This window comes from Ptychodera flava, chromosome 8 (assembly GCF_041260155.1).
Source record: "Ptychodera flava strain L36383 chromosome 8, AS_Pfla_20210202, whole genome shotgun sequence".
Classification (NCBI taxonomy): domain Eukaryota; kingdom Metazoa; phylum Hemichordata; class Enteropneusta; family Ptychoderidae; genus Ptychodera; species Ptychodera flava.
In genome coordinates, this window is record NC_091935.1 from 9,147,494 (window position 1) to 9,174,288 (window position 26,795).

At 37.4% G+C, this 26,795-nt stretch overlaps 1 protein-coding gene and 1 long non-coding RNA gene across 2 annotated transcripts in view; one reads left to right on the forward strand and one right to left on the reverse strand.

The window, feature by feature from the left end:
• Window positions 1–26,795, reverse strand: part of LOC139138408 (uncharacterized) — a 251,467-nt gene that overhangs the window by 208,147 nt on the left and 16,525 nt on the right. The window lies entirely within an intron of this gene.
• On the forward strand, window positions 19,294–25,305 carry LOC139139431 (VWFA and cache domain-containing protein 1-like). Its single transcript, XM_070708344.1, has 10 exons — window positions 19,294–19,430; window positions 19,987–20,076; window positions 20,433–20,570; window positions 21,079–21,185; window positions 21,503–21,635; window positions 22,188–22,337; window positions 22,717–22,840; window positions 23,782–23,960; window positions 24,444–24,533; window positions 24,962–25,305. Exons 2-10 carry the CDS (start codon window positions 20,031–20,033, stop codon window positions 25,303–25,305), a joined length of 1,311 nt encoding a protein of 436 aa, XP_070564445.1. The 5' UTR covers window positions 19,294–19,430; window positions 19,987–20,030.

The window sequence follows — 26,795 nt, forward strand, 5'->3', positions numbered from 1 at the left end:
TAATGCACCAGTGAATTCAGTGCCTGGGTGCCAGAAGGGCTGGAATTGTCGAGAATCGTGCATGCAAACATTTCACTGTGCTCTAGTAGTCGGGCGATATCACGTACAGCGGCAGTGCCCTAATTACACAATTTCAGTGGGTGAAATTTTTTGACTTGCATTATGAGATGCTCTTCGTATAGCGGAATACAGGAAAAAGAAAAGTATTTATTTAAAAGTTACCTATATGTACGGTGCACAAAATCACAGTACTTCATACATATGCACATACATGTATGTGTGTAAATTATACATATGCGCACATAAATACATACATACATGTACACTGTACATGCAGTATATACATACATTCATGTGATTCATGCATACACACATACATGTTCATAGATGTTTACCTACATGCATACATATGCACATACATCACATACAATTTCTGTTCATGTCAACTTTTTTCCTCATGAAGTATGGCCAGACATACACCCACAGACAAGATTGCACTGTTTCACATACATACATATATATATATATATATATATATATATATATATATATATATATATATATATATATATATATATATTATATATATATATATGTGTGTGTGTGTGTGTATATATATATATATATATATATATATATATATATATATATATACATTTACACACGTATACATGTATGTATCATGCAAATATTGTCTAAAATACAAATACAGAGAAAAGAACTTCTACAAGTTCTAGCATTGATTGTTTTTTGAATCTTTTGAACAATTTCTCATCACAGCCATGTGCGGTGCCGTTACAGGTATTTGTAGGTCAAGAGGGCAATAACATGTGACGCAATTGAAACGATCAAAGTTTATGTAAAAAGCCTTTTCAGATGTGGAGGACTGAAGCTATCGCAGGATAGTAAAACATTTAAAAATTTACGTCATGTACTGTACTCTGCATGCTTTTGATCTGTCAGCACATTCATGTTGGAATGAACGTTCTTATCTAGTTCCATGCAAGTGGCTTCTCTGGAGGATAAAGTGGTATTCAAATTGGAAATATGTTGGTGTGTTCGGCACTGTGTTTGATTATTATGTATTCAAAGCAACTTGCAAATTCTCTGTGATATAGATCAGGCATGCAGATTATGATGATGGAAAGAAGTTTCATATATGAGATCGGCAGTCCATCATCTTCAAATCGCGCATTAAGCCCAAATAATCGTTGGCCTAATTAGCAAGAGTTCACTCCCATGGCTTGATGTTTGATGAAAGCAATAATCTTGAATTTATTAAGACTTTCGAATTCTGTTTCATTCTGTTATGGGTAGCGAGGGATTACTGAGAATAACAGTTTGCAATAATAGTTTAATCTCGGAAGTCTGTGTGCAGTAATACTGCATATATTCATAGTGTTCGTATCATCACACCCAGTGAATCATTTGCAGGAATTGTGTTATCGTCCAGGTTTTTTCACTTTGGCATTTCATAATATATGAAATATGCGTACAGATGCTCGTGTGTCTTGCTTACAGGTCATGTGGAGCTGAAAATCGCAATAAATTTTGAGGTAGAGGGGTGTATTGTGCCCATCTGTTACATGACTGCCATCTGGTGCAATGTTAGATCTTGGAGACAGAAGGGCAACGAAACCTGGTTATAAGCTTTTTTTTCCCTCTCTCATTTATTTCATTCCCCATCGTCGAGTAATTTGGTCGAAATGATGTTTCAAATAAAATGTGTGTGTGACACATAAGTATTAGAGTGCATTTACTTACAAAGTGAAATGTCTTGTATTCACGTAGGTGCAATGATGAGTTTAATTATGCAATAGATATCCATATTAATGTAAACTGCAATAATCTGGTTATTCTTCATGCATGTTTTAAAATATAAGGTATGAATAGGGTGATGTATCTTTTCCGCGGTATTCAGAATCTAATTTAAATACTCTTGTGAATTTCATTCAGGACTCGCCACGAGAGTAAATATTACATATGCAATAGTCTAGCGCATAATGTCAGTACTCTATTAAAAGAAAATGTAACAAAGGCAGAAACTAAATACCTTACGGATATACCGCAGTAAATTATGGTTTTCATGTCTTTGGCAAAGGTAGCGTGACCAGCTACTAATAAACCGCCCCGAGCGGAATATCGCTGCACACCATGTGTGCAACATGAGTACTGGCGAGAGGCAGCGCAGTGCAACTGTAAAAGGTATTTTTTTGTTTAACTTTTCGTGGCACTGTGCTTTCTTGACATAAAACATCCCATCTATTGCCCTCTTGAACCCAATCTGAAATATAAGTTTTCCCAATGGATTGACCTTTGACCCTAGCACAGTGAGTGCGGTGATAGCAAGTACTGTGAGCTGCCACAGCTGATAAGGTACATGTAGCATATGAATGTATATTCTAAGGATAATAGAGGTTTGCCAAATAGATCCATCAATTTTAAACCACACACTACACACTATATATATAAATACATATATATATATATATATATATATATATATATATATTATATATATATATATCTATATATATATATATATATATATAAATATATGGTATACATGTATACATGTATACCATATATATACATATGGTATACATGTATACATGTATACCATATATATACATATGGTATACATGTATACATGTATACCATATATATACATATGGTATACATGTATAGTGTGTGTGTGTGTGTGTGTGTGTGTGTGTGTGTGTGTGTGTGTGTGTGTGTGTGTTTAAATAGGTGCACAGGTATATAAAACTGAAAATTTGTGTTTTGAAATAGCCATACACACGTTTTCTTGTGCATTTGAAAGCTTCTGTAAAGGGTCAACTGACAGTGTACTGAATCCTGAACTCTCCATAATACATCATGCAGATGTTGAAACAGAACTAGAATATCATGGGAAAGATAGAACAATGTGTAATTGTAGATAAACTCAGTTGTGCAGTAACCATGAACAAGTTAGTTAAGGTGTAAATGTAGTACTTGCCTGCTTTACACAACTTAACCCTTTCACCCCCAGTTCCCTGTGTACAGGTCCAACTTTACCATAGAAAACAATGGATTTGGGACAAACCATGGTGGTGAAAGGGTTAAAATACATGTATTTGCCATTGTCCCTTTGAGTGCCAAAGTCAAATTTTGTCGCCCCTATAAATGTAACCATTTAACTTTTTTTCAGATTTTTCACCAAAAAATTGATTAAAAACTGTATCTAATGAACGGTGATGTCTATTTGGTCCACAATTATAAAAAAATACAGAAGAAACTGTACAAAATGATGAAATACTGCACTAAAATTTTGTGGGAAAAATTACAGGACTCAAACAGTCAAAGTTTTAATAGGAAAATGAGGTATTGCGCTGCAGAACATGTGCCAGTGTATGTGCATGTACATACATTGTATGTACATACACTTGGCATACATGGACATGTATACTACACATAAACACATTTAATATATCTACACCTAAATGAGAAACATTGGTACATGAACATGTAAGACAACCAGGCAACATGTAATAAGGTCATCACACAACAACAAGAATTCAGATTCATGAAATTTCAAGATGTGTCAACACACAGTCTCTCAGTTCTTGTGGTCAACATATAAACTCAAAATGGTAGTGACCTTGCTTGTTGAATTGTCAGCATTGCTACAAGGGAAGGTCCTTTTCTGTAGGTAAAATACTTGTAACTTGACAGTAAATGGGTATACTCTCTTGAAATGAATTCACCATAGATGTAGATGTTATTATTGTAGTATACTTGCAAAGTAGAAATTTGTGTGTGTGACCTGAAGTCGAATGTTACCACATGTGGCAATGTGTAAACTGAAATTCAGAATGTCAAACTTGCCGTGGGAGGGAATATTTTGACATCGGAGACTTCAGCAAATTGCCGGCTCAAACATCAATTACTGGACTAAGTATGGGATCGATGTTACTGGAGTATTTGCTAGCACTTGAATTTGGAGGTGATCAAGAGTCCTGAGGTCAAAGAGCAACTGAAATATTAGTATTCCATGAATACTTGACCTGTCTGAACTCTGAGATGCGTATGAGCTGCCATAGTTGGTGATTTTGAACTGGCTTGCATCGTACAAGCATAGAATTCTTTCTTGGTGAAAAATATTAGGCCTGTCAGGAGTGCTTGTCTCCTTGTTGGCTAACGACAGTCGGAGCAAACTAACTTTTGCTCTAGTAGGATATATCAGTACATATGAATGGTTTTGTTAAAGAATATTTTGAGTAAATATTAATTAACGTAACTGTTTTGGTGTGTGTCCATTCACTGAAATGTAAATTAACACTAATTTATGATTTACAAATTTTTCATCATTAACCCAGCACATATGAAGATTCTTTGAGGGGCGGGATGATTTTGAATAAAATGAATTTGCAGAACATGGATAAGGCAGATTATATGTTACCATAGACTCTGCAAATGACCACAGAAACATTCCTTCACAGACACAGTGTTGAATGAGACAGTTTCCATCAAATAATGTTAAAATCTGACTTCTAGTGTGAAATATTTACAACAAACAATTGGAAGAAGATCTTGACTTTGATATGCATAATCTACTGATTTGAAGGATAACATCAGCAATAAATTGTACATTCTAAGTCATGAAATTGGAATTTTGGCTCTGAATGTGCGAATGAAACTGCAAAGAGTTGTATCTGTTTCTTGTTCAAAGGCGCCACATGTATTACATATTTTAGGAGTCTAGCTTTGTTGTTATATGCTTCCCTATGTTTTATAGAACAGTAATGTTAAAATCCAAACAACAGAGTGTCGCTGTGTGTCAATTCTTTTGTATCCAGGATCTTTTTTTGCTTTTTTTTCGATAATGGATAGTGTTTGATAATGGACGGTGTTCACCGCCAAAGGAGAATGCCATGAAAACTGTCTCAGATACAAAGACTTGGAAGCCACTCTGCATTGGTATGTCACATTAAGTTTCGGCAGTTCAAAAGTCATGTTAGCATTGTTACAGAGCTTTTACATGTAATAGCTGGTTTCAAAGATGGACGTGTACGTCGTGCGCTTGGCATATTTATGGTGAAGTAAAAACGTGACATGTTCCAGACATGTTCCTTAGAAATTGTAAGACAGTCAGCAGTTGTACAGCGTGTGCAATTTGACGTTATGAAAATTAGTTTTATAAGGAGGAATTTAATTCCAAAGTAAAGCAGTTACTTCCTCCAGGTAATATGAGGCATACCTGACGAACAATGGACCTACGACATCATAGTAGAAATCACCACTTGTCTGAGGGTGCCTTTATGGTGAATAAATACAAACATGCTCCCTAAGATAAAATTTTGATTTTATACTGTGTAATACAGAGAACCAGTTTTCATCAGTCTGGCCTAATGTTTGAAAAGACCATTCTCGCGAGCCAGAGCAATAATTTCCGCTCCGCTGACCTACGCAAAATCTCTTAACGGGTAGTGCTGAGCTGTTGCCGTTAAAAGGCACGTGGTTTACGACGATGGAAAAGACAACCACTTTTCACTGCTAGTGATCATATCACCAGTTTTGAAGCAAATATCCCACTGGCACTGCATCATTGAAGAGTAACGTAACTTAATTTTTGGTACATAAAGTATGACACATGCTTTTGAGAAATGGTTGGAATGTACTGATTATTTATCGTTAATCTATCAAATATCAATTGTAAATTTTTCCTGGAAGATGCAAGCATTTTCAGATGACAATTCATCTTTAAAATCAAAGGCGTATTGTTTGTAACCTTATTCCCATTTCTCTGGAAGAAAACACTCCATATTGGACCGATATTCTCTGTGATGAAATAGTATTCTCAAAGGTACAGGTATTCTGCATGCTTTTAACACCCATTGAGTGTTTCTTCTGTTGTCCATGGCAGCTTGATCTCTTGACGTGCAGTGTTCCTGAACTCCACTCATAGAGAGTTTGAGTCGCTCTGCTAGCCATGTTCCATTCAGATCACCCATCCTGCAGTTAACAATGAAAGGTGTGGAGGCAGTGTGATGATTTCTCTATAGCTCTGCCATATATCACAAGGAATATTTGTATGTAGCATGTAAATTTCAAACACCAGACAGCTGCATGTACATATCCACCTATGGGATTCTCCTCACCCTCCTGGGACTATCTTCTGTACCAGTTAAGATCCCAATCCCCAAGCCACAACATCTGCACCATCGCTGTCCAGATTCCAGCCCGACAGATACAACTAAGAAAGCAACGTTGTTTCCCACACTCCAAGGAGCATTATCAGCTTTTCCATTGTGCCCCCCCACCTCCACAGGCATCAGCATTAAGTATTTTACTTCAACCCAGAGGCGTGGGATTTAAGCAGTGTTTGTCAGGGACCCAAAGAATGGCTTGATCATACCGTGGGCAAGACCCCCAAAAAAGAGCAGTCTGATACCGAAACAATACCTTTCTCAGAGTAATACCTCCAGTGAAATCTTAATTTACAAGGAATGGAAAATTCAGGAAATTTTGGAGGCGAACACATTTCAAGTCGATATAAATTAGACTGACATCTTTCTACTTGTACCTAGCCGAAAAAAAGCCATTTGTGCCAGGTATGCTCTTTGCATATTCTGTCTCACATCACCTTGTGTCAATCCATGAGAATTTGAATATTTTTGCTCTGAACTTCGACATCAGTGCCAATCTTCTGTGCAATCGAAGTATCAGGGGGATTTTGGTGTTACAGTTAGCATTCTTTGGTGAATTTACAACACCTCAAATTTTGAGATTCAAAATATATTTAAGGGTCACTTTTAGAGATCACTAGCAATCCTCAGAGGATGTACATTGCATTGAACAAAAAATTGGTCTAGAATCTGCATAGTCTATTTTAGCTCTGCAGAGTTATGGCGAGCACTGGATAGATTCCAGACTGGACACCTGTGCTATCTTTTATTATCATTTTGGTCATTTTTGTGTGATACTAGGTTTCTGTACATGAATGTGTTAGACCACGTAGTAAAACATGATAATATATTAGTATAGAACACTTCCGCTGTGTTGATACCTACAGAATGAAAAAAGTTCTCAGACTGGTACAATCAAGATAATTCATGCAAATTGGGTTTTTCAAATTTAGTTGGCAGTCATTTGGACCATCCTAGCTAGAACCTTGGGTGGAAATGATGCTCCATTAATCAACATGGCAGGATAATAACGATGCAAATAAGGCCAGTAATCTATAAACATGCCTGGGTCTGAACGATATCTACTGCCATATTGTTAAAGGCAGCACGTATGTCACTTTAAAGTGTTCATATTGGTACTGTTGAATCATGGGAAGTTTTTTTGCATGTTTGATTGGGAAACAAATACAGTGTGAATAAATGAGCCTTGATTGTTTGCCGGTTGTTAAGTGGTCATGTCTTCATTTGCCAGTGCTATTGTTTCTCCCAGTATTGTCATGTTCAAGATTGCATTAGCTGTCAACAAGCAGTTTAGCTGTTTTCCCCCATTACATAATGTGTCAGACTTCACTCCCCTGGCTATCAGTAAGGCTGATTTCCAAACAGCTGGGGTTTTAGAAAGAAAAAAACCATTATCGGTAACCGCCCTTGTAGATGTAATGCGGATTTCCATCACAGGGCTTTTTTCTCTGTCCAAGTGGCTTTTCATTTTGGCACTTGTTGCAAGCCAGCCGACCCAGCCTCCAAATGTGGCTCGAGGGCCAACACAGCTCCCCCCCCTTCCCAAAGTCCCAGAGCTCGGAGTGATTAGCATACAGACATAGTGAATGGTAACAAGTTTTTTGGCCCCAGCTTGGCATTTTTGTTTGCGTACTGCAGCTTCCAATTACCTGCGTCTTTGTATTCATGGGCTCTATTCACTGTTTGAATACGGTCTCTGCATTTGTTTACACATGGTCGAATCAGTTTCAATACCCGGCAAGTACATTGTTGAGTCGCTGCATACATTGCCCAGAGCTGTCCCACATATGCTAAGATGCTCCGTGTTTTTTATCCGATGCGGCTCTGTAATACCGTTTTTCAAACGCGCAAGAAGGCTGCACTTTTCAAACCGCAGAAGTGTAATACTTCAAAGTGATCCCCAGGAAAGCTGTGGGTTAGAATTTACCCTGGAAAATGTGTGGAAGCCATGTTGGCTGTTTGTATTAGGTTGAACTCCTTGGGGGCATGTTCAAGACACTAATACCAGTTACTGAGTTAATGCATAAAAAGGGGACGGCATTAATGGAGGCCTCCTATTTTCATTGTCTAACAGAGCTTTAGCCAGGCCATTTTTAGTCTCTGGCTCTGCAAGATTTTGTAAGTGCAGTCTTTGATTTGTTTTGACCCTCTCTTTTAGCAGCAAAGAAAATAATAGGTAAAACCATGCCTGTCGGCCCCACTATGCATATGTTATCGTACAGACAAACTAAATTTCAACCGACAGTGTACAATAGTGTAGTTTTGGATCTAGCAATTGTTTTGAACTCAAATTATGTATGTGACTTCTGAACAAGGGCTTTCCCACAGACTAATTGCTGTGTTTCAGTACATGGAATATTGTTGAATTATTTAAAGTAAGTTATGACGTTGGTGTCTGTATAGGTTTTCCAGGTCTATAACTGTATTCATGTGGTAGCAAGAATTATAAAATTGTGTAGTTGTAGTGAGGTGAAGTTGTTTCACATATGCACTCCATCTTGTAACCATTTGAGTGCTGTAATATTTCCCACCAAAATTTACTGCACATTTTACAAATTTTTATGATTTTTTTTCTGTAGATTTTTGTTTATATTTTTGGACAAAATGGACATCCCTTTTCATTGGCAACAGTTTTTGATTACAATTTTTGGAAAAATCCGGAAAAAAATTGACTTGGTAAGGGTTATATTGAATGCCCGTGACAAAAATTAATGTTTTCTCTCAGAGGGTTCAGGCAAATAATGTTAGCCTATGATCATCCGTTCATTTTTAGCAAACCATGGTAATTAAAGTCCATTTTGTCGTAGTATAGTATCCATACAGTGTACTGTATGGTTTCTTCAGGGCCCTGAGTGACACCAAAACACAAGTACTGATACTACTCAGATTTTGTCATGTAGTAATATTCATTACGTTTCTTCAAAATAGTTCCCATTGGTGCTTGACTTTCCAGATCTAAGCACAAAAGTTGTATTATGTATCAAAGGGAAACAGTGGAGTCATTAAGAAAACCTGATTCAATGGTGATTACAAGTGCAGGGTTACCAGAATATGCAAGTGAATGCGCCCTGTTTGGACATGCCCTTACTATTTCTAAATATTCAAGTAAATGTGACTCCACTGGAATGTCCAGGCAGGAACACATAACTGCCATTGGTCTGGTACAAGGAAAATACACACCTGAATTAAATTCCTGTGTTTCTATTACACTGTTATAAAATCAGATTGCTGTCTGTTGATTTTCTTCTAGATTTCTCACACTTGATATTTCGTCTTGGACAGTAAAATCTATATCCCAAAGGTTTGGTGACACTTCTAGTATCATAATTATCAATTTACCAATGCATCAACTTGGTTCCCAGAAAAGACTATTATTTTAATCAAACCAAAATACATGCTCAATGGTTTGTTCATACGTTCCTGTATGCAAGTTGCATGCACGATATCAAAAATTACTTTTAAATTTACAGATCAAAGGAAAATCACACCATATCTACATGTAGCAAGAGGTAGCTTTTGAGGTCAAAGTAGTGACAGAATCCGCAAATGGATAGTCAGTACAGGTGTACTGTCGCAGGCACAGAGCACTTGCTATAAGTACCTCGCCGTGTAACATAAAATGAGAAATATCCACAACGTTGAGCATTTTAACTGTGGTGTGATTTTCATTACCTCTTCCATAAAAGGCCTTTAGCGGAATCAAGAAGTTGGCTTACTTTTTAAAAAAACTTTGCTATCCTATTATTTACATTGAACAGGCATTTTCTAGTACCATCAAAGCATAAAGTACCGTCATGACAAATTCGCTCACGGATATGCCAAATTCTCAATGGCCGTCTGATTTCCTAGGTGCTGTGTTTCCCACTGTGGGTGCTGTTGTAGGTCGGTGGCAATTATCACTGACCTAGGTAGTCTTTTTTTCTGCCCTGCTGATAACACTACAAGCCTTGTCACCGAACCCTTGGTAATCTTAGACCTGTACCCACCTAAAGGTATACAAACTTTCGGCAAACATCCCCAATCCATAACTGCAATATCTTATTCCGGAAAAACTGCAGTGAGATACCACGCTATCGTTGACATGATAAGGCAACTGATACATATACCATAGATTGTGTAAGTTAAATATAATTATCAAACTGCCTTTATTTAATCAAATCTGATCGTCTTTGACCAGAAGATGTATTTTTACTGAAATGGTAAAAAAATCAATAATTTATTTGAAACATTTGTTTTTGCTTGAAAATTTGCATCAGAATTTTAAAACTACACTATCCAAACAATGTGTTTGGAACAGGAAGCCTTAAAGTCTTTGAAAAGAATTTGATGCTGAAGTTTCAGGGTATGAGATTAGCATGCAAATTGTGTGATACACTTTTGTAATCAGAGATTGTCAAGTCTTTCAAGCAGATTTTCTGTACATAGCCGTGCACAGCAATCGATTGGCATAAAGGCGAGTCCATGTGATGAGGTATTTCAGAAAATTCCAATCTTTTCATCTCTGTGGACAGATGGAAGTGCTCCAAATGGAAGCCTACTTGTGGAAAATTAAGGGTCCCTTAGAAAATATAGTAGTTCTGGAAGCAAGTTATGGGTTAATGCAATCCCTGATCAAATACAACTCACCGTTGTAGAATATTGAGACGTTAACATCATGAAACTTTGTCAACCTTGTGCAGGTCAAAACAGACATGTATTGTGACCTCTCAACTTTCACCTCGTTTAATTTAATTACCAGAAGTCAAACATTGTCTGATATGGCAGTTTATCGAGGAATGCTGTATACTGTAGCTGAATTCAAGTCTGTGTGTACATGCGTTTTTTTATCGTCCAATGATATCAGCATTGGAAAATTGTTAATAGATTACAGGAGTAAGGTCATTTGGTCATTGGACTCCAATAGGGAGAAGCAGCCTCGCACTGTTGCAACATTATAAGGAGCAACTTTTTTATATTTTCATTAATTTTATTCTGAAAGAATGTTGATTTATGAAGGGATGTTGAAATATGAAACACTAGTAATGCCAACTCAAGGTAATGTACGGACAGCATGCAATGTTATAGTTGATGAGTGAATTCTGATTAGAATTAATAATAACATTTAGTTGTCAAAACAACGTTGAACATGACATAAAAGTATGGACTGTGTTGAATTGTTAAACTGTTGGAATTCCAACGTGAGTTTTTATCAGGAACTTACCACAAAACACAACAAATTACTTGAAAATACATAAAAAATTACAGATAGTGGAGTGTAATGTTGGTCTCTCAACGGAAAAAACCTAAGATTCGTTCTTTAGTTTCCAAAGCTGTGTGAAAGCTTTGTCATGATTCAGTCGTTGAAAGATTCTCAACAGGAAGACGCTACCTGTGAAATATGTGGTGATGTCTGACAAATTTGCTCTTCACACCTCATCAAAAAAAAAGATGTCAGGAACTTAGTTTGTGTGTGTGTGTGTGTGGCCTTTGTTCTCTGATGTTGGCGGCTCACATCAATGGAGAGCAAATTTCCCTCGGAGAGTCTTGATGTGAGAAAGATTAGGGAATCTGCAGAGAGTGTCAAGATGAACACAGGATGGTGAGAAGAACGTGATGAAACTGAGACTGAACGTAAAAGACAAAGACATCAACTCCGTATTTCTTTCTGACTTGCTTTTTTCCATCCACATATAATAATCAAAGAGCTCTTGTTATAATGTAAGCAGTCCCTCTATCAGACTGGAAAGAACAAGTGTGATTCCAAAGATTTTTCATTCTGACTGCAAAAGAAAATTTTTTCTTCGTCTTCCTCAGATTTGTAGGTTTTGCTTATAAACAAATATTTTTTTTTCTTCTTTGGTTTCTGACTGCCCGGTAAAATTTCTCAAGGATTTTGTGAGCCTGAATGTACAGTGAGTGCAAGTGCATATTATGGGATAGAAACACACACTAAATATTTTCACAAAACATGGAACAAGAGGACATATATACCCATGCAGTGAAATATCAATGCGGAAGTGTTACTGACTCTTTTTGAGGCGTTTTCCAAAAAATTCTAATGGCAAAATAACATGGAAATGGCAGTATCAAGGAATATGAACCTGGCGGCAATGATCTGTGTCAGCTACAGTGCAACATCTAATCTAAATGTTGCCCTTGCAAGACTGCTTTCATATCTCAGTCTAGAATTTCTTCGGGTGTATTTTGGTAACGGCAAACTCAGCGAACACAGAGCATGTAATTACTGAAGCTGAGAGATGCCAGACAAATCCACGTTTGGAGTTTGAGTCTGCAGACATCTGAGAAAACAGGCAACAGATTCGCTGGCCACATCAGTGATTAACTAAAGCTTTTATGGTTTCATTGTGGAATTTGATGGCCGCTGACGCAAACTGTTATCAGCCTTATGAGAATACCGAAAAAAATATATATAAGAATATAGATTCATCAGATCTAAGACCAGAGAATGACAAAGCTCATAAAACATTACAGCTTAGAATTTACTACATGTATCTTACGATAGTCGTGCCAATATGGCCGCCATCTCTGCAATAGTCAGATGTGTTTACCGAATCGAGAAATTATTTATCAACTTGCAGTGCTGATAACAGTTCTGCTGTCGGCTAAATCCCTCAATTACAGACTTTGCCTCGTAAAGCTTGTCTGTTTTGCAGTCTATAAATTCTAAATATCGGCTTTCTTCCGAGGTTTCATTTAAATGTATGGATTTTTGTGTGTGTTTTAGTTTCTTAACAGCTTTGAAGTTGAAGATTTTTGTGCATGTAGTTTATTGAAATGGCTGATGTGCAAGTCTTTGAAATAGGTCTTTGCATACTTTACTACCGCCCAAACTAAAAGACACATCAACAACAAATTTGTCAAAAAAGTGTCACATAGAATCCTGATGTAAATGTATACTAGGTTTTTTTGTACAGTGATTGTAAGCCGTTCATTGAAAACAGAATCACTGTAAAATTTCTGAGATTGAAATTTTTGAAGGGGACACTGGAAAGGAAAGCGAGGCTTGTGTGGGAATTTAATCACAGTCATTGTGCTGGTCGCCAAGCAGTGTATGGTTGATTGAAACTTCCACTCTGATGAACACGCCAATGGCGAAATTTCGCCCCAGCTTGTGGGATTTTGTATGTATAAACAATTAGCATACCGACTGACTGCCTGTGCCTGCGTCTGAATGGAAAACAGGACAGTATTAGAGTTTTAAAAATATATACTGAATTCGTCATCCGTTTCAAAGGCAGCCGACATTTGGTGATTCCGTTTGATGTTGGGCAATACTTCCTTCTGTGAAAAGATAGTGAAATTTTTATGTTTGGCACAGATATTTTATGAGTTCAGATAATGGGTAGGTGGAATGCCATGAAAAGAAAGACATCATATATGTATATGCCCTTCTCTGGGTTGTGCCTTTGTGCCGTCCTGTGTTTTTTTATCCACTAGTGTGACAGAAGTAATGTTTCCTTTGTGGACGCTGTCAGGTGACCAAACATCAAAATTGAGATTGACACTAAAACCGCATCAGATTTTCCGAACCCCACCTCGCCCAGCCTCCAAGCTGCCGATGTTTTTGGCTTTGTGCTTACATGTATGTAGGTGTGCCATAAAAACCGCAGTAATACGGACTGTAATAAACTGGTTTTAGTAAAGGTTTTATTGGCAAACATGAAATCTTAGACATTAGATACCTCGGCAGATGCCAAAGCTTGAAAATTGTCCTCCCTTTTTGCCTGTAATACAGGCGAAGGGAGGACAATTCTTCAGTGATAAAATACAACGAGTCGGTGTCTAAACAGCATTGGCCTTGGAGGCAGCTATCACCAAGATATTAAATTCCTCATACCTATAGTGATAGCTCAGTCCACAGACCCTGCCATGGGAGGAGTGAGTGGGATCATTGTTATGCAGCAATGGATGGTTGTTTTCACAGAGGATGCCTTCTGCTGTAACACTAACATGTATGCAGATTGTAAGATTTTCAGGAGGTGATGTGAAAGAAAACCTTAGATGCAATTTGTCAGGAGTGGTACTTTACAAGACCCTCGCTGGAACCAGTTGATCACTTTGCTCTCTTTCTGTGAGGGAAATCGAGACGATGCATGGTTTTTTTTTCTGTCAAATTACAAATGCCTAAAGGTATAGAGATGGGGCTGTGCGAAACAGAATAGGACGATTCCTGTTTAGACTGTGTTCAACTGTGCATCAGGGCATCTGAATTTCTGCTAACATTTCGATTTAGATTAGAAATACTGGAAGTTACTGTATTTGTGTTCACTCCAAGATTACATATATCACCGTTCTAAAGTGTACCTAGATATCATATCTTTTCAAAAATTACATCACTACAGGTCGCAGGTAGCACAGATTGATTATAGAATGTATGTCATCCTAAGTCCCCCATTTCCCTCCTCCTTCCTCACATGTTGTTCACCCTCTCTCATAATCCATAGCGTTGAGGGCAATGGCATTGAACCAACCTACATGTACATTCTCTAAACCTTGCCACAAAGAAGATTTAGCTTACGGGAGTTGCCATCCACAACATACAGCCATAAGTTTCAGCAGCAGGAGCGCAGTGTGTATGAACTGATACAATAAACACCAGTTTCATGTTACCCTCGCCTGCATTTTTACCATTCCTGTGTGTATGAGATAGTTTACCTGAGTTGTGAAAACCGTGATTTTCTAAAGTCCACAATCGTGCCTTCAGCATTTTCTTGGCTGTAAACTTTTTTTAATAAAAACAAACGCCTTGACACTTTTATGACAGACTTGTAACCTGCGGCCACAAAATCAAAGATGCGTTATTTAGACATCTTTTGTTGAGTTTCTCGATAAATAGGTCATTATTGTGTCCAAATCTACACTGACTTCCTACATGCTTCAATTACCAACCAGTTGTAGCGATCCGAGAACGACAGAAGTCACGAGCGAAGGATGTAGTTCTCACAGTTATGCTTGCTCTGTTAAAAGTATGCGATGTTGTAAACTTGCTGACAACGGAAACGAGTGCGAAGAATGATGAATTTGCAATTCTATTTCAGTAAATATTTGCATAGAGCTTAATCATGTGGTGTACAGTTATCGGTCTTGTAGCTATAACAAAGGACTGAAACTGTTCAACATGTACTGTTTTTGCCATCTTCTGTCTCTGAATGCGATGTATTTATGATTTTGTCGTTCCGAAAAAACTGGTCTCGACTGGTTTATATATCTTGTCTTGATGTTTTCAACATCTTCAACTCTCTCCCTCTGTTAACAGTAACAAATGTTCATACATGATTTTGACGTTGAAGGGTGTGTTAAAATTCTAATCACTTTAGAAAAAATGCTCTCCGAGTCTAAAGTGTGTTGATTGTGCCTGTTGAAGAACTGTTTTAACCGGTCAACATGTCTCAGTTCCCACTCGTTCAGTCAAAGCTGTATAATTTAATTTGTACCTGCAGACATTCAGTCTGCGTTGAGTGTCATGCACTTCTTTCTGATGTTTTTTCTCCTTTTTTTTTTCCCCCCCCTTCAGGCAATTTACGACTCTCTGCTGTATGTGGACAGAGCGCCCAACGAGGAGCAGCAGATCCAACAGCTAGCCAGGAGGGTCCGCACTAAATTTAGTCATTATTTAAGAGTTTTATCCACTAACAAAGCCACCGTGGAAGAGTTATATAAAATACACAGGAATACGCCGCTCAGTGGCCGATATGACTGTTGTCAGATGCCCAGTGATATATCAAAGTGAGTGTAAACTTCTGGTGATGATATGTCCCGTATGTCTAGGGTGTGTTTTCAATGAAATGAAACCATACTAGTTCTGAGGCAAATTTTTGATTGTAAAGAGACAGGCCTTTGATTGTCTGCCTGCAAGTTATTCCTCAAACTCTGTCAACAAATTCTGTGTTCCAACATGTTTTGAACAGTGGTTTTTCGTGCCATCTACAAAAGAATGCTCGACTCGATACTGCATTTTGTAGTAGCCATATTTCTTCCTGTCTCAGCTAAACCGCTTCATCTCCGGTCTATCTGCTACACCATTTAAGTTTGATGTTCCTGTAACTCAAAATTCTATAATTCAAGAGAAATTTCACATGTTACACAGATTGATGATACAGGGCTGGCTTTAGGCAGTTTTAATACTATCGGAAATTGATGCGAAGAATATTCCAAGATCTTAAAGATTGAAGACATCCTTAGTGTCTGTCCTCATTTATGTGTATTTGTAAAGTGATATAGCATGACTGTGAAGTGATGAAATGGAATTAGACACAAGTACTGATCTGCCAATGAATGCACATTGTATTTTCAAATATTTCTTATATGGAAAATTGAAATGCTGCATAGTGGTACCTATCTACATCAGATCATTTGGACTCCAAGATTGGTTGGCATGAAATGTAACAAGAAAGGTTTCTTAGCAATTTTGTCGTTTTCTTTCAGATATGATAGTGCGTTTCAAAGCAATATATCAAGGAATCACGTATGCGACCGACTGTCGCCGGTCGCTCCGTCAGTTGTATTTAATCCAGGAAAAAATCTCACCCAAGGTAAGAATATTTGCTGGCAAAGATGCAAGAAGCTGTGTCACATGGGCTACTGTGTTGCTGTACAGAGAGAGTAGTCATGTGACATGTTTCAACCAATCAGCACTCTTGCTCTCACCATCATTGACCTGTGACCTTTACTGTTCAGTCAAGCTTCACAACAAACTGAACAAAAACAAAAAAAACAAAGGAAGTCAACAATATCGGTCTACATGAGTAGCATTATAATGAAATTTGAGTGTACATACTGGAAACATATTCTCCCTAAAAGTGGAATTTTGTGGGCCAGTTTTCCTGATTCTCAATCCCTCTAAGAAAAGAAATTGGTAACACTTGAAGTTGCTTGAAAAAATCAGGAGAGTCAATTTATTAATGATGTTGCGCATGACTCTGTTTTGATGTGACATAAACTTTTTCATACACTTGAAGGCCGAGCTGAGATTTTATGTAAGCCTCTGCCATTTGCTAAGTCCAAGAAAACATTGACTGTTATTGCATGGTTGGCCAATCATTTGCCTGAAAATATTGCAATTTGTCCAACCTTAAGTCAAAACTTTGCCATTTGCCGTTTAATAGCTTCAGTTTGTGTATGTCTCTGTTTTCAGTGTATTATAGTGTCTTGTTTGTAGAAAAATTAAAAGTCAACTGTAGCCTACAATTACCTATGCTGCACAGTCCTGCAAAGGATCATTGTGCGAACATATCATTGGTCAATTGGAAACCATATCTGTACCTAATTGAACCTCACTGGATGTCTTTCGTTTCTCTATATTCATTTTCTCACCTAGTTTTTGCCAGTAATTTACGAGATTTCCCGTCGTTGAAGTGGCAGTATTTCAGTGCTGAGGAGGGAGTGCATAACATCTACCCTGCCACAAATTTCAACAATGCCGACATCAGCGTCTCATGCGGACAAGATCTGGATGCCAGGAGCAAGTAAGTCGACACTCAACAAATCTTTTCACAGTTTTTCTCCTATCAATGAATTTCACTTCGTGAGTTCTTTTTCTCACAATGTGCAAGAGTAGTAACAGCCCATTCTGTGACTTCTAAATGTTTCTGAGATAGTACAGTGGCTAGGATACAGTATTCATGATCAGAGAATGGTGAATTTCTGGCTCTACTTGAACCCCAGGTGTTGTGAATTCTGCTAAGCACTGTATCTTTCATTACTTCACTGACACCCATGAGTTGATATCTCATCAAGTAATTTTCCAGCCACCCTATTTTGATTATTGCTTCATTGAATGAATAAATAAATTTTAAATCATGTTTAATACTTAAAAATTTATTCATTCATCATAGAATGAATAAATGAATTTTAAATCATGTTTAATACTTAAACACTTTCAAATTTCTGTCATACGTGAAATTGCATTTTACAGAAATTAAAGAGATATTAATCTGTGTTCATAAAGGGTGCATATGAGATATTGCTAGTATCTAGGGGTTTTGAATGTTAAATTAACTGGGTGAAGATTATAGTTACAACAAATATATGTATGCTCTGTTCTTGTTTGGAAGGGACAATGGCGAGGCCATGCTAACCTGTTGAGGGCGCCCTTTGACCTCAGGGTGTCAGGTGATGCAGCCCACGCAATGCTATATTTGGTTCTGACACAAGTTTTTGATAATCATTATGTCAAAGTGTCAGCACGTATCACACTCAAAGATCAACTTTTGTGATAACAAGTGATTGTGTCCACTTGCCTCCAGAAACGGTTCATTGCAGTAATAGGCAGTTGTAGCAGTTGTGAGGTTCAGCTTTGGACAAATTGTTGTTGTGTATGCGTATGATTAAATGAGGAAAGCCACACTCAAAAGAAAGCCAGTTTTGGGCACTTATCATGCTTTTTGCCTTTCGTAAACTAATAGAAAGTTTAATCAGTGTTGTTGGTTTTCAAAATTAAAATGTGTTTCTGTATTCATCTAGGTCAATATATGCATCTACAGTGAGACCCCAAACAAAGCATTTAGTGATTCTGGTTGATAGGGGGTCAGAGGTCAGCGATGATCTACTTAATATTGCCAAAAGGGCTGCTGGGATTGCTCTGGACACGCTGTCAGAGAGAGACAGGGTGAGTACAGCGTGTCAGTCGTGCACCATTCGTGTTTTTCAATGAAAAATAGGTTTTGTTAACAGGGTTCCTTCCTGGCATGAATTGGGCACATGGTTGATTTTCCTGGAGTCTTGCATGCCTGTAATTTGTCCTTCCAACGGTGCACAGGTGATGAAAATCTGCACCTTGAGGGGATTCTCTTACACATAATGTTGTACTAGAGATGGTACCGCACTTGAAATTCAGTGAACCCAAACTCTGTTCAACATCAAGTCAACTCATAGGGCAGATTTTTTGCTATTGCCTGAAAAACTATGATTTGAAATATTTCATCAAATGTCGTAAATTACATTTAGCAACCCAGAGGCTGTTTGATGAAAAGTAGCAAAAAAAATTGATGTAGACAATCTATCTGTGGATAAGTCCTCCTCTCTTCAAATTTTGTTTCAAAGATTTCATCCAGCGAGATATTAGAGAATATAACAAGGTGTCATGTGATATTTATTTCCGTAGATTGGTGTTCTGAGCATAGCATCAAACATACATACCTGCAAAGACGATAACTGTTACGCAAATCAGCTTGCGCCGGCCACGCTAGAGACCAAAGCGACAACTCAGTACATTTATACAGACAATCAAAAAGGACAGTGGTAAGTAGGGACTCCAAAGAGAGCAAACAGATGCTGTTGAAACACTGCAGAGAAATTTTCACTATGATGCTTTTCCGTATCCACATTTTATGAATGAACAGCAGAATTGGACTATTTAAGGTAGTAACGCCTCGAAAGTGAAAGACTTAAACTTGCTCGAACTTTCCTCAAACAAACTTTCAACCATTCAAAAAAAAAATTGGTGGTCACAGTGCAAATTGATCAAAGCTACACGGATGACACCAATCCTGTACTGATCAATAGGATGTATGCACTGAAAGAGGCTAAAATGTGTGCTGAACAAATCCCAGTGTACAGCTTCAGTTTAAATGCTGCATCCTGTGATGATGAAGAGTGAATAACTCTGCTATGTCCTTCACTTAAAACACCAGATTCTATCCTCCCCTTCGCGAGAGACTTCCATTTTAATGCACAGCATAGACTGACCATTATCGTTTGAGGGCGCTCTTCATGATCCAGCCTCAGAACAGACAATCTTGCTTTCTTGATACAGTAGTGCATGCAAACCACTTATGTATAACTTCTATCATCACAGGCGCCACCAATCACACTCAGGCAATCCTCCACACATTCACCTTGATGAAGAATTCCATCAAGACACGCGGCAACAATGCCTTGAACACAGGTACGTCCACAACAAATTTTTCGGCTTTTACTGATGCACTGAGTCAGATGTTTATTTGTAGAAAGCATAGAAAAGTATGTTGATGTTACACAGACTGTCTGCCATGTCATACCTCTTATGCAATGGATGATATTTCAGTGTACTAAAACAAAGTGGGATTTAGTCAGGGCAATAACGTTATCACAAGTTGATCTTGAAGTATTATATGCTAGAATACCCTGATGTACATGTCAAGTGAATCGTTGATGTCGGATTATCTAGGTCAAATGAGAAATATACAGAGCTCTGTAAATTACATATTTAAATTGGTCCCGACACCACCTTATTCACAAAGTTTTCTTGTTTTCCCTTTACAGATGCGTTGATGATCTTGTACATCAGCTCAGGACACACATCAGGGTCTGAAGAAGTGAAAACTGTCATGAACACTATCGTTGATGAGAATGCCAAGTTGAATAACAAAGTGATCATCATGACGTATGCACTTGTCGAGGGTAAGTCCTGTCCCGTGTAAACACTAAGTGGCACAGAAATCTACATTTTTGAAATCAAATGTTTTTAATGATTTGAACAGCAGACTACTGAAAATAACTTTGGTACCTAAAATGTCCATCCAAGTGCAAGGTCATCCAAGCTGTGAGTGCAGTATGTAACTTCAAAGTTGTAGTATAATCCCAAAGTTGAAAACAATGATTAAGATATGTAAACACAAAATACACTTGGGTATTTCCGTCGCGATATGTATGTATATATGTAGGTAAGTGTATAGTATAACCGGTATCCAGCTTTTTCAACTCAATGCAGTAGATATCATATTTAGATTTTGTGTTTTTGACAGTGTTTTACTGACCTAGTGTTCCAAGAAACAGAGATGGCATACGGGTCCAATTTTGCAAATAATTTCTTTCAAACAAGCTCAAAAATGTGCAGGATTTGACACTCGAGACAGTTACAGTTTATGACGGTGTTTCATTATTGTTCTGTTGTTCAATTTCATAACAGATGGTAAGACGGGATTGGATGAGCTGGCGTTTCTGCGTGACATGGCAGAACAGAACAGTGACAAGTACCAGGTGATCCCATCACAACTTGAAACAATGCCGCGGAAGGTAAGCATATGTCTGTGCACAGACTTGAAACAATGAATGAGTATGGAATGAGTCATGTGAATGTCAAAGCAGTGAAGTGCATTTGCAGAAATGTTCAATTAATTTGTATCAAATGCACCGAAATATCTGCTGTTTTTCAGCACAAAAACATACAACAAGGTATTACGTGAAGTTAAAGTAGTTTTTGAAGATTTGAAGTTTGTATGGGTCTCACTAGCTCAAAAAAAATCTGTGAAAAGAAAATTTTCAAGTGAATCAGCTCAATAGTTGAAACACTTTGAAGTTTAAAAAAATTGATCTTCTTATATGTCTTACAGAAAGGAATCATGACGGTATTAAACATCATCAGTAACTTACCATCCACTGTGGGGAGATTTTACTCAATCTTACCAAATAACATGAGTACAGAGCCTGTTTTTACGCTACCATACATGGATAACATTGGCAAAGGTAAGCCGACTGACGCAAAGAAAATTTACCCTGCATGTGTGTCTTCTCTCAAAAGTAAGTCCATTTGACTGAGTGGACGAAAATGCGTATACAGTGAAACCTGTCTATTAAGGACACCTTCAGGAACATAAGTGTCCTTAACAGAGAGGTGTCCTTAATAGACAGGTGAAATTCTATTCAAAGTGTAACTTTTGGTTTGATAAATATGTCGTTAACAAAGAGGTGTCCTGATTAGAGAGGTGTCTGTAAAGACAGGTTTCACTGTATATGCTTTCTCTCAAAGACACAGTTCATATGACTGCATCTAGTGAAGATACTTGCTTGAAGATTGTATCTTTTCCTGTCATATAGCAGATGTAAAGAATTTAAAAAATCAGCCATTGACATATCTGAACAGGGTCACCAGCATCATTTGCCTTTATCAAAAATATCCTGTAAAGTTACTGCATACTGAAGTATAGTATGTAATTTACCCGATCTTGCAAGCGAAACATTAGCCAAAATGCTGCAAAATGGTTGATACCATCGTCTTTTTCATCCTTACCACATCAGGCCTGATCATGACAATCACACAAACCTGTTACTATAACAACCGTCTCCTTGGAATCGTGGGTGTGGACCTGAACATGGGTGACGTACTTGAAGATGTGACCTACTTTGAAGAGGGAGAGCTGTCCTATGCCTTCATGATTGACAATCAAGGTACACGTTGTCGTTTGATGGAAAAAAAATTACTATCATAGAGAGATATACAGCTAATTTTCATGTCATCATTATTATCATAAATATTATTTCAGACATCAGCATCTATAAAAAATGATTACAAATGCACATGTACATAAGTAAATACCTGGTGAATTAAATAACAGGGAATTTGTTCTGTAGCTTACTCATGTTAAATTTGAAGTAAAATAAGTCACGTATACAATAATTGTCATGCAGCATTATTAAAGGCAACCTTCAATTATTTCATGACACTCTCAGTCTCAGAGTAAATGGTAAAATAATTAGTAATGATCTTCTATGCCATTATACTGTCTCTTCTGATGCCCATTTTTCTCTCTTTTTGTCATATTTGCAGGTTACACACTTCAGCATCCAACACTGCCCAGGCCATGTTTTGTCAACTACCAACCCATGCATGCGGACATCAGTCACTTTGAACAAGTGCCAGGCTTTTCCAAAATCCGACAATCATTGCTGAAGTAAGTTCCTGTGATTCCTGTCTCAAATTATGGAATACACTTTAGTTGTTAAATAGCAGTGAAAGACATCAGTAGACTTGTGATTCAAGTTAATGTTTGAATAATAATTTTAGTAACACTGACAGAAGCTGCATTGAATATTTCTTCATCAGCAAAGTATGGTGACCACACCATGAAACTCCATTCTGAAATTGTTCTTGACACTCACTCTTTCTCACAGGCTACCATGCACTGCAAAAATGAAAGTTGGAAAAAATTTTGTTGCTTATACTGTGCTCAAAGAAACTTTGATTTGTTAGCTCACATTTGGTTTACCAATGTGAGGTTATGAGCTGAATCAGTTCATTTGCATCTGATTTGCATGTCTGTATATTTGTGGGTATGTGCGGATGTATGTCCGTCACACACAAAGGCTCCCATACAGCCAAAGCTACCATCTCAGTATTTGGTGTACAGGTAGATGCAGGGGTTGAGATGTGAATTTGTTCAAATGAACACATCAGTGTCAAAAATGTGCAAATGAGTAAGAAAAAGTGAAATCCTGCAAATGTACAGGAGGCATGCCATTGAGTTTTTTAATGGTAATCAAGAAAAAATTGGGGATGACTCAGTAACATTTGCATCAGTGAAAGAAATCACAGCTAAAATGCTAATATTGGAAATTCAAAATGTTGTTGATCTCTGTCTACTTAATTGAAAAATGAAATCTTCCAATTTCACTGGAAAATGTACTCCACATCAGTTTGAAAAGAAGTCTGTACACGCTGTATAGAGTAGTGAAGAACTATAGGAATATAAGAGTATGCACGTCTATCCCTCACATACATTCTGCCTGAACCAAGAAAAGGGATTCACAACAAATGAAGAAAGGTAAATGATTAGCATTAGGCTTTGTGATGATATTCCCACAATTGATGCCTGTTTCATCTTGTCTGTTGCAGTGGAGAGAGTGATAGCATGATGTTAGAGGTACCAAGCAATGCCACCTTGACACAGAAGAAGGGTAAAGACACTACACTGGCACTGTACACATGGAGGAAGATTGACGGCACTCACTACTCTGTGTGTATTGTCTTGGTAGAACAGGACTTTGATATGAAACACCTCAGACACATCAATGGTAAGTATGGGTCTCTCCTTTGATGTTGGTGATACTGTATCTCTTGTACATGGAAATTCATAAAAGCTGCTGGTCTCATCATTTTTTGAAATGACAATCAGAAAAGGCTACACTGAAGCACTCAGCCTTAGCAGAATAACATCGAACTTGTGAAAGTGATATACAAGTTATATTTTATTTGGCCAGATGCTTGAATTGTTATCATTGGTCTGTTTGAAATCAATGTAAAAACCTTCAAAAGTGTGTACCCCATCCATTTGGAATTTATTTTGGATTTGTTACAGAAGCAAATTAGTATGTCACTCGGCAACATCTGCGTCAGGTCTTGTCACCTGTCCTGCAAACATATCAGATAGTGTCTGTAAAGTAACCGATTGCTTTTGTTTAATTGTTTTTCAGAATAAATTCAACGTATTCACTTTCAGGATAAGTATGTCTCATTTCTAACCATCATCAATGATTTTTCTGCGTTCATCTTTTCAGTACCAACTGATGATAAAGTGGTCTATCACAGACTAGATGCCCTGCCTACTGAATCACAGTGTATGCATCTTAAACAACTTGCCACCAAAGGTAGGTCGTTAAATCCTGGTGTCTTCTTGTTTTGTCCAATTGACTTTCCTAAAGACATCTGTTATTCTGTTTCAAAGAGTGCATGATGATTGACATTAAAATTTGCATATTCTGTTTTGATATTAGTTCACATGATATATTGATCACAGACCCTTCGTTTTTGAGCTCGGACAGATATGTTTTAGCACAGTCAATCTTTTCATACATGTGGACAGTATAAGGCAATGAAGACTGGTCCAGAGTTCATGATAGAATGCAAGTGTGGAATTATACCGGGCACTTTTGCCGTATTTCCAATTGATGTATTCCCTTCATGAGTCCAGTTATTTTGAGAAAATCAAGAAATGTTCTGTACAGAAGAAAAAAGGATACATAGTACATGTCACAAAGGCTGATACAATATTGTGTGCTGCCATTTTCTATTTCAGAATCCAACACAATGATGTTGTCAGCTGGAAGTTTCACGGCACCGTTTGAACATCTGAGTCAAGACGAGACTAAAAGAATGGTACAGCATTACATGGCATATCTCAATGACAACACCAGACTCATCGTCAATCCTGGACTCAAGGTATGGAATATTACTCTCATCCCCATGACAACAGTGAAATGTGACAAGCATGATGGCTACTCCACATCAGATGAAATTGGTCATCTTTACCTGAGATGCCTTTTGCAGACAGTGTTGAAAACAATCTTTTCCAATTCCCCTCGTATTTTACATCTCTTTCTGTCTAGCACACAATGGCTACTTTCATCCCAGTGTTTTTAGCGTGGGGGTTGGATCAGTGTACATGAAAAGAGTGTTTGAAGGGTGATGACGTGGCTGCTTTACCCATTGATCTCAAACTATGGTAAAGCCCGGTTGTCTTCAGTGCAAAGTTTGACATCTGCAGAGGAAATAGGGTATTAGGGTTAAATTTTGGTCTTGAAGTAGGACAATGACTGCTACAGCACGGCCCATCAAATCTTCTGCAATAAGTTGACAGTTTCAACATCAGATGCGGAGATGTAGACACAAAGATGACCAAAATTCAGCCTTGATGTACCGTCGTTGACACTGTTCACCCCTTTTTTAGCTCCCATAGCCATATGTATATATGGCAATGGAAGCTATTCTTATAGGCTAGGGAAATGTATGTCTGTATGTCTGTATGTCTGTCCGTCAACATCAAAAACTCCAAAACCGCTGCACATTTCATCTTGATTTTTGGTGTGTACATGGATGATGGGCTGTAGATGAGATTTTGTTCAAATGAAGTTGTCATTGCCAAAATATGCAAATTAAGTGAAAAAATGTAAAAACAGTCAAAATTGAAAATCTCAATAACCACTGAGCAGATTACATAAAAAATTAGCATGTAAGTACTTTGGGCTGACCTGAAATAATTGTGCTTTTTTGATTTTTTGATATTGTTGAAAATATACAAATTAGTGCCAAAAAAGGCGTTTTTGGTAAAAAATCTTCTTCTTCATGAACCGCTGGTCAGACAGCTTTGATATTTTGTATACAGGTCCTAGGGATAACCCAAATTGGATTTGTTCAAATTGTGATGAAATATGCAAATCTGTATTTTTAAGGAATTTTTTTGTCATTTTTGGTCAAAAATTTATTTCATCAAAACCGCTTGTCTGACAGTTTTGATATTTGGTATACAGGTTCCTACAGATAAACTAAATATGATTTATAGAATATATGATGAAATCTGCAATTTTGTAATTTTGGTGCAATTTTTGACATTTTTGGTCAAAAATGTGTTTCTCAAAAACTACTTGTCTGATGCCTTTGATATTTGGTATACAGGTTCCTGGGGGTTCTCCTAGTGTGATATAGTGAAATTTGATGAAATCTTCAATTTTTGTATTTTTGGGTCAATTTTTGCCATTTTTGGTCAAAATATTTGTTTCTCAAAGTTACTCATGTGATAGCTTTGATATTTTGTATACATTTTTATACATAATTATGATGAAATCATCAATTTTGTATATTTGCAGCTAGTGTTGCCATTTTAGGTCAGGCCATCCTGAAATGAGCTATCAAAGATCTCAACCATCTTCATCAATACATATGTCACAAAAAGTTGCTCTCTACATAACACAGCAGAGCTCTGTCGACTATTGGGTCGCTTGTTTTTTCAAACCGCTGGTCAGACAGCTTTATATTTGGTTAACAGGTCCCTAGGATGACCTTAGTGAGATGATTTCATACAGTCAGGAAATACTTAATTTTGTATCCATGTCTATAGTAGCTTCAGGGACATT